Source organism: Talpa europaea, assembly GCF_964194135.1.
Source record: "Talpa europaea genome assembly, chromosome: 15".
NCBI classification, from domain to species: Eukaryota; Metazoa; Chordata; class Mammalia; order Eulipotyphla; family Talpidae; genus Talpa; species Talpa europaea.
In genome coordinates, this window is record NC_140083.1 from 51599587 (window position 1) to 51618565 (window position 18979).

The 18979-nt window shown below is 40.1% G+C and overlaps 1 protein-coding gene across 4 annotated transcripts in view; it reads left to right on the forward strand.

Moving 5' to 3' along the window:
* Nucleotides 1-18979, forward strand: part of ITPR2 (inositol 1,4,5-trisphosphate receptor type 2) — a gene marked incomplete at both ends in the record, with an annotated part of 472402 nt that overhangs the window by 117222 nt on the left and 336201 nt on the right. For 3 of the 4 annotated variants that reach the window (XM_084254830.1, XM_084254833.1, XM_084254832.1), the window contains 3 exons: nt 3567-3611; nt 16358-16509; nt 18223-18322. In XM_084254830.1, the coding sequence (XP_084110956.1) occupies nt 3567-3611; nt 16358-16509; nt 18223-18322 (297 nt within the window). The remainder of the gene's footprint in view (nt 1-3566; nt 3612-16357; nt 16510-18222; nt 18323-18979) is intronic. The other variant, XM_084254831.1, reaches the window with a different exon arrangement.

Sequence of the window (18979 nt, forward strand, 5' to 3'; positions counted from 1 at the left end):
TTGTGTGTAGTCAACTCTTCTAATGCTCCTTAAGTGAAAACTTTGACTGGAAGGCATGTCCTTGGTTAAACATGTTACATATCTTCTGTATAATGTAGCTATAAGTTTAACATAGATTTTTTTTTAATTTAAAGGAAAAATCTGAATCCCTCAAATTGAAAAATTCAAGTATAAAACAGTGACACTTTAATAAAATAGCTGGACTTCCCTTCTGGACCCTGCACTGAAACTCCCATTAGTGTCAAGAAAATATGGCATTTGGGTTGTTTCCATAGCTTAGCTATTGTAAATAGTGCTACTATAAACATAGGGGTGCAGGTGCCCTTTGGAATTAATGTTTCTGTGTCATTTGGGTAAATACCTAGAAGTGGAATTGCTCCAAAAATGGATGACTGGATCAAGAAGATGTAGTACATATACACAATGGAATGTTAATCAGCAATCAAAAAAGATAAACACATGCAGTTTGCAGCAACATGGATGGAGCTAGAAGGGATCATGCTCAGCGAAATAAGCCAGAAAGAAAAAAAAAAACACTGGATGGTCTCACTCATAGCAGGAATTTAGAAAACCTAAATAAGGGAGCAAGAAAAAGACTAATTATAATAAAGTAAAAATCAAAATCAACAAGCAACTATAAACCAGAGACACACTATGGGGGGTGGGGGGAGCAGGGAGAGGAAGGACTAGGGTCAAAATAAGGGGGGATGTGTGTGCAATTGTGTGGGGAATAAAACCAAAATAAAAATGCATGCATTGTGCAAAAACGAAAAATGATGTAAGAATTATATAAAATAAAATATTTTTTAAAAAAGAAAATATGGGTCTTTTTGAGATAGGAGCCTGGTCAAGGAAAGCTTGGTTTTCTATCATTTTTAATTATTGCTTGTGTTCCGCTGATTTTTTTTTCTTCCTTCTGAATATACTGATTACCCATTCATTGTCTGCCCTCCTCTGGTCCTCCATGACTATTTTCTTTTTCCTAATCTTCATTTCTTTACATCTTTCCTGTGCATGGAAGGACAGCTGTCCATTTTTGTCTTTTGCGTCACTTGCTTCCTATAGCATCAACTGTATTTTTGATTGCTGCCAACCTGGGTTTTCATTTTGTATTTATGTCTTCATTTTCACTGAAATCCCCCTTAGCTTCTTTTTACAGCATAATGTTTTCTGCTTTCAGATCTTATTAAGATTACTGTTTTCATGCTATCTTTTCAGCTGTTCCCCCTACTCTGCCATCTTTCCATAGAACTAATGTTTCTTGTACTTTCTCCATGTGCCAAACCATTTTCTGAAAAGCTATTTTGCATAGCACCATAGAGAATATTCAGAGTCTGAGAAGGATTGGCCCCTTGTTACATCCCTTGTGATCAGACCCACATATGTTTTCCTTCCTTCTTTCCCATCCTCAGACATGCGAGCTGGAAGGTCCTCTGGCTCTGTTTTGATTCTCAGGCCCTTTCTGGGGTTCCGCTGCAGGGCGGGCTCCTGCAGACAGGGGCTGTGTCCCTGGGCTTTGTTGCTTCTTTCCCACCCCCTCCACTGTTTCTGTACGTTCCCACAGTGGACTCCAGTGCAACCCCAGTTCTTCTCTCTTCTCCCAGCTCTTCCCCAGCTGCTCCCGCCACCTCCTGCCCATTTGCTTCCTGAACTTTGTCCTTTCTCCCTGGCCTTGAGCAGACAGAGCTCAATAGTGGAGCCGTGGATGGGAGGACTGGGAAGCTTTTTTCCACTCAGGTGACAGCAGCTTCTGAGCAGGAGAGAAACACTACTTGCGTAGGCTTTTGCTTGGTAAAAACCTGGGGTCTCCTAGTTAGAGGGCAGATCATGGGAACCGTAGCCAGCATTTTCTTCCAGGTGTTCACGGGACTGAAGGTGGGTAGGAGTGACCCTTGAGGTCAGAGCTAGTTACCTGCCTCTGCCCAACCCTGCTGCTTGCTAATTAGTTTCCATTTGTGGAAGCTCCCTGCCTTTTTTCAGTCTGAGTTTTCAATGTGACCTAGGGTTTTTCGTTTTGTTCTGTTTTGTGTTTGGATCTTTTCATACCTTCACTGACATTCAGTGGTAAGTTGGGAGTGGCATTTCTCAGAACTGCCAGCCAAGTGTCATTCTGAAAACACTTCTGAACTCATATTTTGTTATTTTATTTATTTATTTTTTAAAGATTTCATTTATTTATGCATACAAGAGCTAGCGTACAGGCCAGAGATGTGGGGGGTGAGAGGATTCACCAGAGAAAGAGTGGGGAACAGAACAGGCAGAAGTACACTGCTGAGGGGAGCAGTGGGTGAGTCAGGAGAGGTCTGCTGCACCATGTGGGTTGCTCCCTGGCTGGCCGGGGATCAAACTCCTGCTGCAGAGGCTGCGGATTGCTTCATAGTGCAGTGCTTAACCCCTTGCGCCACCAGGGAGGTCCTCACATTTTGTTATTTTATTGTTTAATTGATGTAAGGTTGCATTTGGCATTCTGAGTTTCACTGGTTCGTCATTTAGAACAAACAGTTGCAGGTACCACTTTTAGGTCTCCACTGAGTCCAAGTCAGTCCTTTTAAATGGGGACTTGTAGTGTGGGGCTGTGCATCATACGCATCTGCTGATTCACATTAAAGTGACTCGCTCCTTGGGGTGCCTTTCTGCTGTGAGTAAAGCACCTTATAGACTTCAGCACAGCAAAGACATACATTTGCAACTGTGTTTTCAGGTGGGAGCTGAGGGTTAGGGGTTCTTTGGGCCAGTCTCAGCACACCAAGAATCCACGCCCTCATTGGACTGAGCCCTAAACTGCCAGACCCACACCCAGAGGCAGGCGCTGTCCTTGTTTGCATCCGTTGCCCTTATGCATCAGCCTGCTGCCCAGCAGGCATCTGATATTTTCTCCTAGTCACCCAGCTTTCTTGCGGGTATAGCATGTGGAACATGGTCTTGAATCATTGTTAGAACTTTCCTTTGGTCTATTTTTAAAAGCTGGTGTCTTCGGTTACTAGTCCTTAGTGGATTTTGTGGTGGGCAGGGCACTGTGTTCTTTAGTGCCCCCTCGGAGGTGAGCTTTGCAGCTCTCACTTGCTGGAAGATGTTGACTGTCCCTGAACAAACAATGCCATACACTTGTGGTCTTAGCTCTTGTATCTTGCATCTGGGGTTTGAAGGTAGTATTTTATTTAGTTAGTTTTTAAAAAAGATTTATTTGTGCATACAGGAGCTGAGGTGCAGGCCAGAGGTATAGGGGCATGGGAGGATTCACCAGAGACAGAGTGGGTAGCAGAACAGGTGGATTTACTAAATACACTGCTGAGGGGAGCAGCGGGTGAGCAGCTGTGCCATATGGGTAGCTCCCTGGCCGGGGATTGAACTGGTGCTGCAGTGGCTGCTGATAGTTTAAGAGTGCTGAGACTTAACCTTTTGTGCCACCAGGGAGGCCCTGAAGATAATGTTTTAAACTGTAATGTTGACTGATTATTTCTTTCTTCATTTCTGTGTATTTTAAACTTAATTAAAGTTCCGATAGTAAACTGAATCAAAGGCCATCTTTAACAGCCATTCTAAACTAGTTTTGTTTTGTTTTTTAGCTTAATCCTGATTATCGAGATGCCCAAAATGAAGGGAAAAGCGTGGTGAGTAAAAATTGTTTTTCTCTTCAGTAAATCCCAAATGTATTGTTTATATTTATATGAACAAATTTAAAATGTAATAGAAAACTTGAAGACTATTGACTGTTAGAAATTCTCCACATAGATCCTCTAGATAAAAGGTCATACGTAAAAGATGATATGGCTTAGATGATAAGATGTCCAGAAAGCGTGGTTAGGGAAATTCTAGCAACTTGGAGACCATTTGTGGTATAGATGTGAAGTCAGTGGCACCTGGCTCCAGGTGGGCTGGAGCCTTCATAAGTGCATACATTAAGAACGAGAAATGGAATTATGGTATGGTATTAAAAACAGGACATCAGGCCAGTCCTCCTTGTTTCCAAATATTTTGCTATTTGTTCTATTTGTTAGGAGAAATTGAATCATCAAGTAGCTAGATGATTGATTTTCCAGATATTCTAACATATGCTACTCAGAAAGGCTTTCTCATTTTAAAGCCAGTTTTTATTAAGTATTTATTATTATTCACTCTATATTTTTTTGGGGGGGGAGGAGGTAAAACTTCTTTAATCATTTCTTTCATTTGTCGCAGCTGATCAATGAAATCTAAAAGACTGTACTTCTCATATCTTCTTCACTTGCATGAATACTTATACCATAGCTTATAAAATCTGTCACAATCCATAGGAGTCAGGGAATTCGAGTCAGTTCAATTTGAGCCAGACCCCACTCCATCTCAAGGGCCAACCATTCTCCAGAAAATAGTAATAGGACTCAGAGTGTGCCACTCATGTCATCCATCTAATGTGACTACCAAATAAAACATACAAATTTAAGTTCTTTTTTTTTAGACTTAAATCCTACCATATCAGTAGTTACATTAAATGTAAATGTTCTATGTATATAATTATCAGAAAACATTTGTCTAATTGAATATAAAGGTAAGTCAGACCTATATGATAATTACAGGAGACACAATTTAAGTATAAAGATGTAAATAGATTAAAAGGAAATGGATAGAAACAGAGGCCTAGTGCTAGCACTAACCCAAAGAAAGCTGGAATGGCTATATATTTAGACAAATTAGATTTCAGAGCAAAAATGTAATCACAACTAGATAAATCTGTTTCATAAAGATGATACAATACATTAAGATGACATTGCAACCCCAAATATTTGTCACCTGATAACAGAGCTCCATATTACATGAAGGAAAAATCCTGTTGAACTATAGAAAAATAAAGACATTCACAATTATAGTCAGATAGGTCAATTTTACATTCTCACAAATAGATTGGAAAGGTAAAAATTGGTAAAGATATAGTTTTTTTGGTATTTTTATAATTCTCCACCAAACAACAGCAGAATATACTTATTTTCTTCTGCTATGCAGGTAACATTTAGGTAGATCATCATCTAGGCCATAAAACAAGTCTCAGTAAATGTAAAAATTTTCAAGGTATACAAAATACATCCTTTTTTTTTTTTTTAAAGATTTATTTATACAAGAACTGGGATACAGTCAGCGGCATGGGAGGTGAGAGAATTCACTACAGACAGAGCGGGGAACAGAACAGGCAGACGGACTGCAGACACTGCTGAGGGGAGCAGCGGGCTAGGCAGGAAAGGTCTGCCATGCTATATGGGTTTCTCCCTGGCAGCTGGGAATTGAACCCCTGCTGCAAAGGCTGCGGACAGCTTCACAGTGCAGCGCTCAACCCACTACACCACCAGGGAGGCCTGTGATCCATAAAATACATCCTTTAAACACTTAATATAATTAATATTTTTGACTGCTTGGACAAGGACATTTTATTTATTTTATTCTTTTAATGATAAACAATTTTTAATTTAAAATACAATCTCAAACTATCAAACTATACTAGATATCATGAGGTGAGGCATCTATAGGGCATTCAATGGAAAGTTGTGGTTTGTGTATTTATTACTTTTTGTTCTGCAGTCTGTCTTTGAATTCATGTATTTACACCATGATGAGTAACTGATTATGCATATATATATATATATTTAAGTTTTCTTTTTTGTTTTTCTTTTTTTTTTTTGATTGATTTATTTATTTATACAAGTACTGGGTACAGTCTGAAGTGCGGGAGGGTGAGAGAATTCACCAAAGCCAGAGGGGGGAACAGAACAGGCAGACAGACTGAAATACACTGCTGAGCAGAGCAGCGGCAGGAGAGGTCTGCGCGCCCTGTGGGACCCTCGCCAGTGGGGGATTGACCCAGCACTGCAGAGGCTGCAGGCAGCTTTGCAGACCAGCGCTCAACCACTGTGCCACCAGGGGAGGCCCTGATTCTGCATATATTTAGATTCATATTTACTTTATTTGTTAAAGTTCTACCAGTTATCCTGTCCTCTCTACTTTTCTTGTCTACCACTCTCTGCCTGTTCAATTTTAGTTTGTGTGGAGGTTCTTTTTTTTTTTAATTTTTTTATTTTATATATTTTTTGCATCTTTTTTCATTTTTGCACAATGTATGTATTTTCATCTTGGTTATAGTCCCCATACAATTCCCACCACTCTTGTTTTGATCCTACTCACTTATCCCCCCACCCCCATAGTGTGTCTCTGGTTTATAGTTGCTTGTTGATTTTGATTTATACTTTAGTCTTTTTCCTGGTCCCTTGTTTAGGTTTTCTAAATTCCTGCCATGAGTGAGACCATCCGGTATTTTCCTTTTTCTCTCTGGCTTATTTCACTGAGCATGATCCCTTCTAGCTCCATCCATGTAGCTGCAAATGGCATGAGTTTATCTTTTTTGATTGCTGAGTAATATCCCTTGTGTATATGTACCACATCTTCTTGATCCAGTCATCTATTTTGGGGCATTTGGGTTGTTTCCATAGCTTAGCTGTTGTAAATAGTGCTGCTATAAATATAGGGGTGTAGGTGCCCTTTTGAATTAATGATTCTGTGTCCTCTGGGTAAATACCTAGGAGTGGAATTGCTTTATCATATGGAAGTTCCATCTTTAGCAGACTGAGGAATCTCCACACAGCTCTCCATAGTGGTTGGACCAGTTTGCACTCCCACCAGAAGTGCAGGAGAGTTCCTTTTTCTCCACAACCTCGCCAACATTTGTTGTTGCTAGTTTTTTTTTAATATGTGCCATTCTCACTGGTGTGAGATGGTATCTCATTGTAGTTTTGATTTGCATTTCCCTGATTGCAAGTGATGTTGAACATTTTTTCATATGCCTGTTGGCCATTTACATTTCCTCTTTGGAGAAGTTTCTTTTTAGCTCTTCTGCCCATTTTTTGACTGGGTTGTTTACTTTGTTTTTGTTGAGTCTCATCAGCTCTTTGTAGATTTTTGTGATCAGTCCTTTATCGTTAGTGTTGTGTGCAAAAATGTTCTCCCAGTCGGTGGGGTTTCTCTTTGTTTTGGTTACTGTCTCTTTTGTTGTGCAGAAGCTCTTTAATTTGATGTAGTCCCAGCTGTTTATCTTTGCCTTCACTATCACTGCTTTGGGTGATGTGTCTGTAAAGATGTTACTGAGGTGTATGTCATGACTGTATGTCTGACTGTCAGGTTTACAATAGAAATGATGCCAGTCATCCCCGTGCATGGGCTTTTCTCCCCTTGGATTTCAAATAGCTGCCCTGGGATTACTGAGGTCTTACTTAGCTGTGACTTAGGAGGATGCTCTTATAACCATGTGTAAAAATCTGATTCTGAATCTTGCATTGTTCACCTCTGACTATAAGCATGACAGTGCTGTCAACCCAGGCCCTGGAGCAGCCTTGCACATGGACACAGGGCCTTGGTGGTTACTGTGTGCACCCCAGGGGGAGCTCCCAAGAGGACGTCAGTTGGAACCTGTCACAGATTTAGGCTTGTGAGAGGTGGCAAGCTTTGCTTGGATAGGAGTGCTGTTAGGAAGAGGAGGTATCCTACTAAATTTATCCATTAGGAGGGCAGCTGAGAGCCAGGCTAAAGCTGTAATATTAATGAAGCAGCAGTTGCTCGTATTGGCGAGGGGAGAGGGATATTTAGTCATTTTTGTGACTTGGACGACATTTCTGTTTTTCTAGCTTCAGACATGATTTTAGAGTGGTGGTGCTTTGTCTCTGCCATCCTCTTCAGGAGGGCCTTGCCTGATGCGCATGTGCTGTGGGGACCACAAGGGGCAAAGTCCAGCTGCGAGTTGTGACATATTCTAGCACCACCAAGATCCAGCTGAGCATATCAGACCAGCTGGTAGACTTCAGGGGCTGCTGTTCTCCCTCTCAGGGTTTAGATCTGGGATGTACTGTGTGACTGCTTCAGCAAGGTGTGCACTATGAGAGTTCTGCCTCTATAGCACCGTGAACTTGGGTGCCGTGGACAAGTGAGATGGCTTTCCTGAGAGTTTTTCCTCACCTGTGTGATGGGATGTGGAAGTATGGCCTACACACCCACCTCCCCTGCATGTTATGAAGTTAAAATGCTATCAGACAATTGGAAACTCTTTAATAAAAGATGTCAGCAGCCTGAAAATGTCAGTTGTTTCTCTAAAAAGGCACCGTACCAAAACTTCAAACTGTGCGGTTGAATTAAGTGTCTGTGCTCATCTCTTTTTTCCGGTGATGCTGCTGCTGATTCTGGGCAGGGCAGAGTGGGAGAAGAGAGCACGAAGGCTTGCAGAGCAGCTCTGAGAGTATAAATAATAAATCGCGGTGACGCGCTTTGTGCTAATCAAGCTTCGAGTTAGACTGGATAGCTTTTTCCCTTTTTATTCTGAAATGTAATTTTTTTATTCACCTGTAAAGCGAAGTGAATGTCACTGGCAAGTCTTTAATTGCGGGCGACCCGGTGGGCCTGTTTTGGCTGAGCAAATTTATGGCTGGTTGTCCTCTGTCATCTCAGACACATCCGGGTGGAGATACTGATTTCACTTTTTCTTTCCAAAATCCCTAACATGAAAGTAAATAAAGCCATGGCTATGGAACTGTAAAGCTAACCGATTTTATAGACCATTTACCACCTAGCAATAATTATGTTTCTGTCTCGAAAAAAGAACTGAGGGGCAGTTAAGAGTTTATCTTCAGCCTGTGAAAAATGAAATCAATTTCCGAAAACAGAATGCTGTCTCCCCTCAGACCTGGGTTCGGGGAACTGGCTTTACTGTGACCGTCTAATTATTTGCTTTCCTAATTTTCTCTTTGTTGTCGATTTAATACCCAGTTAATATTTTTCCTGTAACTTAGAAACCTTTATCAAAATGTTGCCTTCCATTTTCGAAGTTTCAAAGGTTAATGTGTGGTGCTGCTGAAATGAGGCGGTGTGTATCAGAGCTCCCATTAAGACCCAAATTGCTGTATTTATTCTACAGAGGAGCCTATTATTTCCCTTCTCACAAGTGTACAGCATCCACAGGGACCCTGTAAACATTGGAGATGGGTCAAACCCAGCCGGAACCTTGAGGTCACTGCTTTCTTCTGGAAGGGCTGCACCTTTTCAGTGGGCTCGGGGAAAGGGGACTCTCTGGAACCACATCACCCCTCTGAATGTTGTCGTATTTATGTGGCATGTGATGTGAGTTTTTGAGGTTATGTCTTGTCTAGGGTGGTTGCTACCTTGGGCCTTGGTGACACATGGGGCCATGTGGCTCTTTGCTGTGGTGGCTTCCCTGTGCACTGCAGGATGTTCGGCGGCACTGTTGAGCTCTGCTCATTGGGTGCCAGGAGTGGCCCCAGTTTCCCCACTTGGAGCAACTCAGTGTTTCTGGAGGGCAAGTCTCCCGTTTGAGAGCCCCCGTCCGTCCCCTCCCCCATCTATGACCTGCATATATATGAGAAGAATTGCTCAAGGAACCATGAAAGTTCATGGTGAGGTGGTAATGAAAAGAAAGAAGGAGTCCCATTGGAATTGGTTTGAGAGTAATCCATGCTTCCAGAGTCTTGGCTGAGAGTACAGCTCTCAGTGGCAGGGCTGCCTGTTCATGAGATCAGAGTGAGCTTTCCTGTGCATCCTCTGCTTCAGCGCATGGTGGGTATCATATATCATTTCTTCCCTGTTGTCTCTGGCTGCTAACAACAGAATTGCAAGGGGTGTCTCTGCTAAAGTTCCATGACTCAGGAAGAGCCCACAGAGAAAGGGGCTGGTTGACTGCTGGGCCATCACTGCAGGCCCCAGGACAGCCAGGAGAGCCCTCAGCTTCCTAACTGGCCTCTCTGGAGGGATTTTTGACTTGGAAGCAGAGAAGCGCTGAGACTTCCTCCCCAGTGAAGACAGAACTTTTGTAAGCGTCCAGCACACTGGGTTCCACATGGACAGTGTTTGGGAGAGCTAGCTGATGTTAAATGTCACACCTGCGTGTAACTTAATGTATTTTCATGATGGAATGGGGGGTAGGGGTTGGTGCTTCTTAATTCTGTGTAAGCAACAAAGGTTTTGTGTTTTTTTCCCCTGACTTAAAAGAGATGTGGGTTTTTAAACAAAAGCTGCAAGCACACAGTTTTGAATAGAGCTGCTTTCAGGTTCCAGCAGTGAAATACTGACTTTCTTGAATATTTCTTAGATAGATTAGACCCATATATCTAAAAAATTGTATACTTCTAACACTTCAGGTTTCATAATTCCCAGGGAGTGTTTGATATTTCCTGCCAGAGTGTTTATGAACGAGAGTTTGTTAGGCAAATTAACAACACAGGAGATTAAAAGCAGGATGCTTAAGATTACAGCACAGCTTTAAAAACTTTTAAAACTGTTAGAAACTCTTTTTCCCTCATAAACAAAGCGTTAATTTTATTTGTAAATGGGACTTATCTATTCATGCAAGCTTTTTTCCCAGTGACCCAAGCAAATTGTTTAGGAATACAATAGTACATTCCTCTTGTCCTATGTAATTAAAATTAAACCACAAGTCTTAAATAGTCCGAGTAAGTCAGAGTGACCTCTTTTAATTAGCCCTAATTAGTGAGGGTTTTCTATGTTTGGAAAGGATTTTTATTGATGCAGTATAAAAGTGTCAGATTAGAGAACTCCCTGAGTGCTCTTAATGGGTCCCCACAAGGAGAAGGGACCAAGGAGAGAGAGGTAGAGGGACAATTTTAGGAGCTTGGATCTGCTCTCTTTTTACAAGTTTAAAAAATCCATTTTATTAGCACTTAGTGCATAGGGGAAGGGGAAGATTGACTGCTGCTAAATGAACTCACAAATGACTGATGTATAAACCACAGTGCCAACTTTCAACTCTCAGCTGCTAAATAGCTCTACATTATTGGTTCAGTTAGTGTATTTTCCTTGAAGGAAAATCTCTATCAAAGGTAATTCTAATTAGAGTCTTGGTATATAGGAGATTCTGGAAATTTGATGACATGTTTGCCTTTCTGGGATATGGTATTTCCTTCAGGAAGATTGGAATATTCATGTGTCGCTTCCACACTAGGAAGTGATGAGAGAAACTCAAATTCTTACTCATCAACTCTCCATTTATGTAGGTTACATGCATCTGTTAATGAACCCTTTCTTCAGACATGGTTCAATATAATTGACTGCATTTTATTTTCCTTAATAAAATCATATTTTAATCATGCCTTTCTAATACTGCACTTACTTTTAATCAAATCCCTTTACCTACAAATTTGTAAAAATCCTTTGGGTTATTTCCAAAGCTGCCTGTTTTTGCCTATTATTTCTGTGTTCTTATGTAATTTTGAGGCAAGCATGTCTCACATGTATTAATAACACATTATGTTGGTGGAGAGTTCTTTTGGCAGCAATAGCATTGCAAAATCCAGAAAAGGGCTCTTTTATAATTTTTCTTGTGACTGCAGTTCTGGTTTATTTCTCCCTGTGTTTTCATGTTATGAGGATATAATTAAAAGCAAGCTTCCTCTAGAATTATCACCCCCTCTCCTCAAACCTCCTCATTTTTCTTTTCTCTGCTTTCTTCATAATCATCATCTTCAGTATCAGCTATCAGCACCATTTTTACCATTGAGAAGAAATTCCTGGTTGCATGTGGAATCTACTGGGCTCTGTATCAGAGAAATGTGCAGAGCTTCTTAAGGTCTTCTTCCCTCAGCTATTTACAGTCAGATTGAATTGTCTTTCCTGTGTCCTCATTACATTTCAGAGCCTCCAGGGGAAACTTTCTTTGCTACCTATATCTTAGTATAACACAGGATGTTGAGCTGCATGGCAGAGATCAATTGTGCATTCCTTCCTTGCTTGTTTTCTTTTCCATCCCCCCCACCCCTTCCCTACCTTATCCTTCTTTCCTACCCAACTCTCCCTCTCTCCTTCCCTCCCTCCCTTTCCCCCCACCACTTCTACTGAGATATAATTCACTTAGCATGAAACTCTCCTGCTTAAAATATACAAAGTACTGGGTTTTAGTGCATGCACAAAATTGTGAAACCAAACCGGGCTCCAATTTTGGAACATGTTTATCACCCCAAAAAGAAATGCATTAGTACTTCCTTTCTAAATCTATGCTCAACCCCGGCAAGCACAAATTTACCACTTCTAAAGATTTTCCTATTCTGGACCTTAAATATTTAGAATCATAAACATATAGCCTGGTGTGTCCTTTTTTTTTTTTTTTTCACTTATCATAATGTTTTCCAGGTTGGCAAATATTATAACTTGTTTTTGTAGTTTCTTCCTTTTTAAATAAGTAATATTCCATTGTGTGCGTCTTACACATTTTGTTTATCCAGCATAATTCAATTCCAGTTTGGGTGGTTTCCTCTTTATGACTGTGCTGCTGTGAATGTTTATGTACAGACTTTTCTGGGGTCTTACATTTTTATTTCTCTTGGGTAGAAACTTAAAGTGGAATTGCTGGGGATATGTTTAACGTTTTGAGGAACGGTCCAACTCTTTCAAAGTGGCTGTAACGTTTTGTGCTCCCCCAGTAATATGTGAGTGTTGTAATTTCTCCACATCCACACTAACATTTGATTTTATCTGTCTCTTGGACTATAACCCTCCTAGTCCATTTCCCTAATTAGTAATGATTTTGAGCATCTTTGCATGTGTCTACTGGCCATTTTTATGGAAAAATATTTATTCAAATCCTTTAGTTGGGTTGTCTTTTTATTATTGAATTGTAAGTATTCTTTATATATGGTTGCAACTTCCTTTTCAGATATGCAATTTACAAATAGTTCTTCCCAGGTGGTTTTTAAAAATAGATACTTTTTTTTTAAATTTTTTTTTTTGTGGGACCCTCGGGGCAGCCTCGCAGCCCAGCGCTCAACCTCAACCCACTGCGACACCAGGAGAAGCCCAAAATAGATACATTTTTTTTTTAAAGATTTATTTATTTATGCATACACGAACTGGGGTACAGGCCAGAGGTATGGGGGGTGTGGTGAGAGGGCTCACCAGAGACAGTGGGGGAGCAGAACAGTCAGACTGACTGAAATACACTGCTGAGGGGAGTAGCGGGCGAGACAGGAGAGGTCTGCTGCACTATGTGGGTATCTCCTTGGCCAGGGATCGAACTCGAGCTGCAGTGACTGTGAATAACTTCATAGGTTGCGTCTTAATCCCTTGCGCCACCAGGGAGGCCCAATAGATACATTTTTTAAAGAGCAACTTTAGGTTCACAACAAAAGTCAGTAGAAATTACTAATAGTTCTCAGATGCCCCTTGCCACCACCAACCTGTGCTGCTATCAAGATACTCAACCAGAGCATTGACTAACCTCCACTGACAGCTCATTATTGTCCTGAGTCCATAGTTTACATTAGTGTTCACTCTTCCTGTTGTGTACTCATGAGTTTTGACAAAAGTAGAACATATATATATACTATTATAGTATCATACAGAATAGTTTTATGACCCTAAAAATCCTCTGCTTTGCCTGTTCACCCCTCCCTCCTTGTAACCAGAGACTTTTTGTTGTTTCCATAGTTTTATCTTTTCCAGAATGTCATACAGTTAGAATGCACTGAATCCTTAGATCAAGTTGGAAGGAAGTGACATGTTCACAATATTGGTTCTACCTACCCATGAACATATAATAACTTTAGTTCTTTGATCTCTTTCATCAGCATTTTTGTAGTTTTCGTCATATAGACCTTGTACATGTTTTGTTAGATTTATACCTAAGTGCTTGTCTTTTGGATACTATGTAAATGGTATCATGGTTTTGATTGCAAATACCACTGTTTATTACTGGTACATAGGAAAGCAATTTACTGTAACATATTAACCTTGTTTGCTGCAACTTTGCTTTAACTACTTATTAGTTTCAGGATTTTTTTAGATCAATTCTTTTGATTCCTTGTAAAGACAATCCTGTCATCTGCAAACAAAGACAGTTTTATTTCTTCCTTTCCAATCTACATAACTTTTTTTTTTTTTTTGTCTTACTGTATTAGCTGGAACTTCCAGTATGATATTGCAAAGGAGTGCTAATGGGAGAGTGCTAACAACATTTTTTGCCTTTTTCCTGGTCTTAACAGGAAAGGTTCCAATTTCCCAACTTTAAATAATGATGTCAGTTATAGTATTTTTGGTAGATGTTCCCTGTCACATTGAGGAAGTTCTTCTCTATTAGTTTGCTGAAAGTTTTTTATCATGGGTGTGTTTTGGGATTTTGTCAAATACTTTTTTTTCTGCATCTGTCAATATGATTTTGTGCTAGTCCTTCTTTAGCCTGTGAATTCATTAATTAATTTTCCAGTGTTGAACCAGTCTTGCACATCTAGGATAAACCTCACTTGGTTGCATTTCTTTTTCTTTTCATTTTTTGAAAGACTTTTTTATTTATTCATACAAGAACTGGGGTACAGGCCAGAGGTACAGGGGAGAGGATTCACCAGAGACAGAGTGGGGATCAGAACAGGCAGATTGACTGAAATACACTGCTGAGGGGAGCAGTGGGCGAGTTAGGAGAGGTCTGCTGCGCCATGTGGGTTGCTTCCTGGCTGGTCAGGAATCAAACTTGTGCTGCAGAGGTTGCATATAGCTTCACAGTGCTGTGCTTAACCCCTTGCGCCACCAGGGAAGCCATGTTTTATTTTTTTAAATTATTCCTTCCTTAATGAATTGTCTTAGCACCTTACTTTCTTCTATAAAAGAAATAGTTCATCCAGCAATAGGCTTTCAAAAAAGTAGAGAGAAAAAAGGCAAACATACAGAGTCAGTTATGTTTATCTTCTCCAGGTTTTTTCTGATGGTTTTCTAGAAGTTTGTTGATTACTGTGTCCTCACTGTGGCATATTAATTAAGAGCAAGGGCTGTGGAATAAGCTGTAACTAGGTTGAGTTTTAGTTCTATCACATCATAGTTATGTGAACTTGGCCCCTCAAGCCAAGTTTATTCATCTGTAAAAATAGGATAATAATATCTAATTCAGTACTTAACCTATGTTAAGCAACACATATTTTAGACATTTTTTTTTTCCTATTGATTAAATAACTAGCAGTAAAACTCGACCAGGGTCTTTCCTTGCCCCCTTCTGTTTGCCAAGTGTATCTCACACATTGCCTTTTTCTCCTTCTTCCCCTGTTCCTAGCTTTTATTTCAAGTTGTCCTCTTTGCTTTAGGATTTTTCTCTCAACCCACTGTCATAGTTGAAGTGGAGAAAAGAAAGAAAGCTGTACGGAGGCTGTCCAAATTTCAGTAAGGAATAATTAAAAAACAAAATGCTTTTGAGACCCAAAGGAATTCATTCCAAATGATATAATTTCACATCTCTGGCTGCTGCCAGAGCTTTATTTAGGAAGAGATCTTTCCGCCTCACAGATGACACAATGACAAGCTTTCTCATTTTCAGTTTTTACTTAGTTTAATAAGAATATACAAGTAATTGTTTTTAGATACTTAATTGTCAATTTTATATTGCATTTCCTGTATCACATTTTGGTTCCTTGTATGTCAAATTCTTCCATAGGATATTGGGACTGGGGGAAGTTCAAATAAAAATGCGCAATCATTAATTTTGTGTTTTGCCTACTTAATATGGCAGGGATGGACTGAAATATTGACTGAGCTTCATATCATGAAGGCTTCTACTTATGAGATTTTATTTTACTTGACTTTTAACACAATTTTAGGATGTTCTGGGATCTAAAGGAATAAACTAATGAAGTGAATAGAATGTTGCTGTTTATTACTTCATGTCACAATTATGTGTTAGGAGTTGGGTAGGGGCTCCAAAACACTGCATAGCTTGCTCTTTAATTTATAAAATCTAAATTCCACACACTGTTCTCTGTATTTGTTTTAAATGTGTAATGGTCAAAGTTACTTGTATAAATAGGTTTGATAAAAGAGAAGGAACCTTAGTTCTTTTTTTTTTTTTAAAGATTTATTTATTGATACAAGTGATGGGATACAGGCCAGAGGTGAGAGGATTTACCAGAGACAGAGTGGGGAGCAGACAAATCTACTGAAATACACTGCTGAGGGGAGCAGCAGATGAGACAGGAGAGGTCTGCTGTGCCATGTGGGCTAGCTCCCTGGCTGGGATCGAACTCTTGTTGCAGTGGCTGCTGCTAGCTTAATAGCGCTGAGACTTTATCCCCTGTGCAACCAGAGCACCTCAGGAACCTTATCTCTTGTCACTCTTAGTGACTTGATGAGACATCCAGAACCTGCCCCCAGGAGTGTGTGACTTACCACCATTGATATTAATGATCTCAAAGGCTGTCAGACCTGAGCTGCTTTTTCTGAGATGATGTGAAATACACAGCTGTATAACCCAACAGAGAAATAACATGCAAATTTAAACCTCATACCCCAAATAATTGGAAAGTGTAGTAAGAAACCTGATAAAAGTAAATAACTTGTACCTCCTCAACAGAGAGAGGGAGATCTTCCAACTTCAAAGAAGAAACGCCCGGCAGGGGAGAAGATCATGTACACTCTGGTCTCAGTCCCACATGGGAATGACATTGCATCCCTTTTTGAACTGGATGCCACAACTCTTCAGAGAGCTGATTGCCTGGTTCCAAGGTAAAAAAAAAAAAAAGTTTTGAGTAAAAGCTAGTGGTTCTTTGAATAATTTTCTGGTTGGTAAGGAATTGAAATCCTAACTTTAATATACTTGATGTGATATCAAAGGAGCAAGCATAGATGGGGAAAATGTGTGAAAATTGTATCTCCTCCATGAGTAGACAAGCACAGTTAGCTTTGTTATTATAATACAGTTCACCCTTGAACAGCATGAACTGACCAGTCCACTCATACATGATTTTTTTCCACCCGTCCTCTTCCTTAGTCTGCTCAAGATGAAGACAGCAATTGTAAAGACCTTTATGATGAGTCCCTTAAATTTTGTTATAACATTTTCTTTTTTTTTTCAGTTTATTATAAGCTAGAACAGGTATTGCATACATGAAACAAAAGATGCTTTATTCTACTGTTTATGTTATTGGTAAGGCTCCCTGTCAACAGCAGGTGATTAGTAGCTCAGATTTTGGGAGAATCAACAATTATACTTGGATTTTAGACTGCATAGGGGTAGGAGGCCCAAACCCTTGCATTGTTCAAGAGCCAACTGAACTTAAAATATGCAGCACTAAAGAAATTCTGAAAAGTTCCTAAGAATTATTTATTCTTTTTACATAGATGGCCTTCTATTACTAAAATGCAGAGTAATCCAGAAGCATTTCTATTAAATCATATTATTTATTTTTATTTTATCAGATTCATTTGTTCATTCATTTCATTAGTCATTCAGTCCACCAATATTTATGGAACCATGATTCCATTCCAGGCATTGTCTTCAGTGTTGGGAAGACAACAGTGAGCAAGCTAGTTATGTATTTACATTCAAATAAATGAGACAGATAAGTCAATAAACATAAATATAAGGTTAGGTCATGAAAATGCTTTGAAGAAAAATTGCAGAGTGGGAGAGGCCTGTTAAGAGCGATGAGATGCATCAACTTTGATTCAGGACACTTAGGTCTTGAAAAGATCTTAAGGATCAAGAACTGCCTATCTGGAAAGAGTGTTCTAAGTGTCCAGAATATGAGATGGGAGAGAAAATGCCAAAGTATCTCCCTTTAATAGATACTTATTTGTTAAAGAAATAGTGATAATGAAAGACTCTTTAAAAATAATGTTACTAGCATTGGATAAAGTGCTCCTGCCCTTTCCCAGGCACCCTCTGACTGCTTATAAGCAGTTTTTCTATTTCTTATACACTGAAATAGCAAACACTGACCTAGTGAGTAGGAGCATTCACAATGTGGATCCCATGAATGGCTAAGCTAGACTCCAGTTACTCCTGCAGGCAGACAAACTACCAAAGGCCTGCTCTCGGACAGCATTTTGGACTGAGCTGGCCTCTTCCCCTGTGGACTGCACCTCACCTGCAGCGGTGTTGCCCGCAGAGCCTGTCACAATACTCATGATTGGGTTTCACCCTCAGAGTTCTGGTTTGGTGGACTGGGATGAAGCCTCAGAGCTGCATTTCTGACTCGTCCCCAAGTGGTACTTACTGCTGGTCCAGGGACCACGCTCTGGGAAGCAGTGGTCCAGGTAATAATTCTGTAAGCTATGAAACAGGCTATGGTTCAGAATTTTCTCTTAAACCAAACTGATCTCTGGTGATGTCAACAACTAGCCTAAAGTACATTTCTAGTCATACTGTGTACAAAGCTGTGAATTGTGTTAATATGCAAGTATGCTAATTTTTATAATCTTTTATTTTGCTTCTAGGAACTCATATGTTCGGTTAAGACATTTATGTACCAATACATGGGTAACCAGTACGAGTATCCCCATAGACACAGATGAAGAGAGACCTGTTATGTTGAAGGTAAATGTTGCTGACAATTGTTTAATTTTGTGACTAGGTTTGGAGGGATGGGTAACTGGCATGTACTTGACAGTTCATCCCCAATATCTATCTTAGAGATGATTGCAGTTAATCTCATCAAGCCCGGTTGTCTGCCAGGGTATCAGTACCTGACTAAATGGCTTGGGTGCAGCAGGGCAGTGATGCAGGAGGGGTCTGGGCCACTACCTGGAGAGCAGGGGCTGATTCTGGGGGTGTATTTTCTCTCTTCTGTTGAAACAGAAGTTAAGGGCCAGCTGGGCTTTGGGAGAAGGACAGGAAGTGGGCATGGAAAGCCCACATGTCCTCCAGCCTTTCATAGTGGCTAGTGGGTGTGGAAATTACTGTGTTTAAATTCCTTGTTTCCATCTTCTGTTTCTTGAACAGTGCTAAGTTGTATTAGTCCTCAAAGAATCGTGCACAGTTATTAAAAGACAATAGCAACTAATCTTTTTTTATGTGATAAATATATTTCCCTATTTTATTTTTTAATATATTTTTACATCATTTTTCATTTTTGCACAATGTATACATTTTCACCTTGGTTATATTCCCTATACAGTTGCACCCCCTTTATTTTGACCCCAATCCCTCCTCTCCCCGTCCTCCCCCACCCCCACCTCCTTAGTGTGTCTCTGG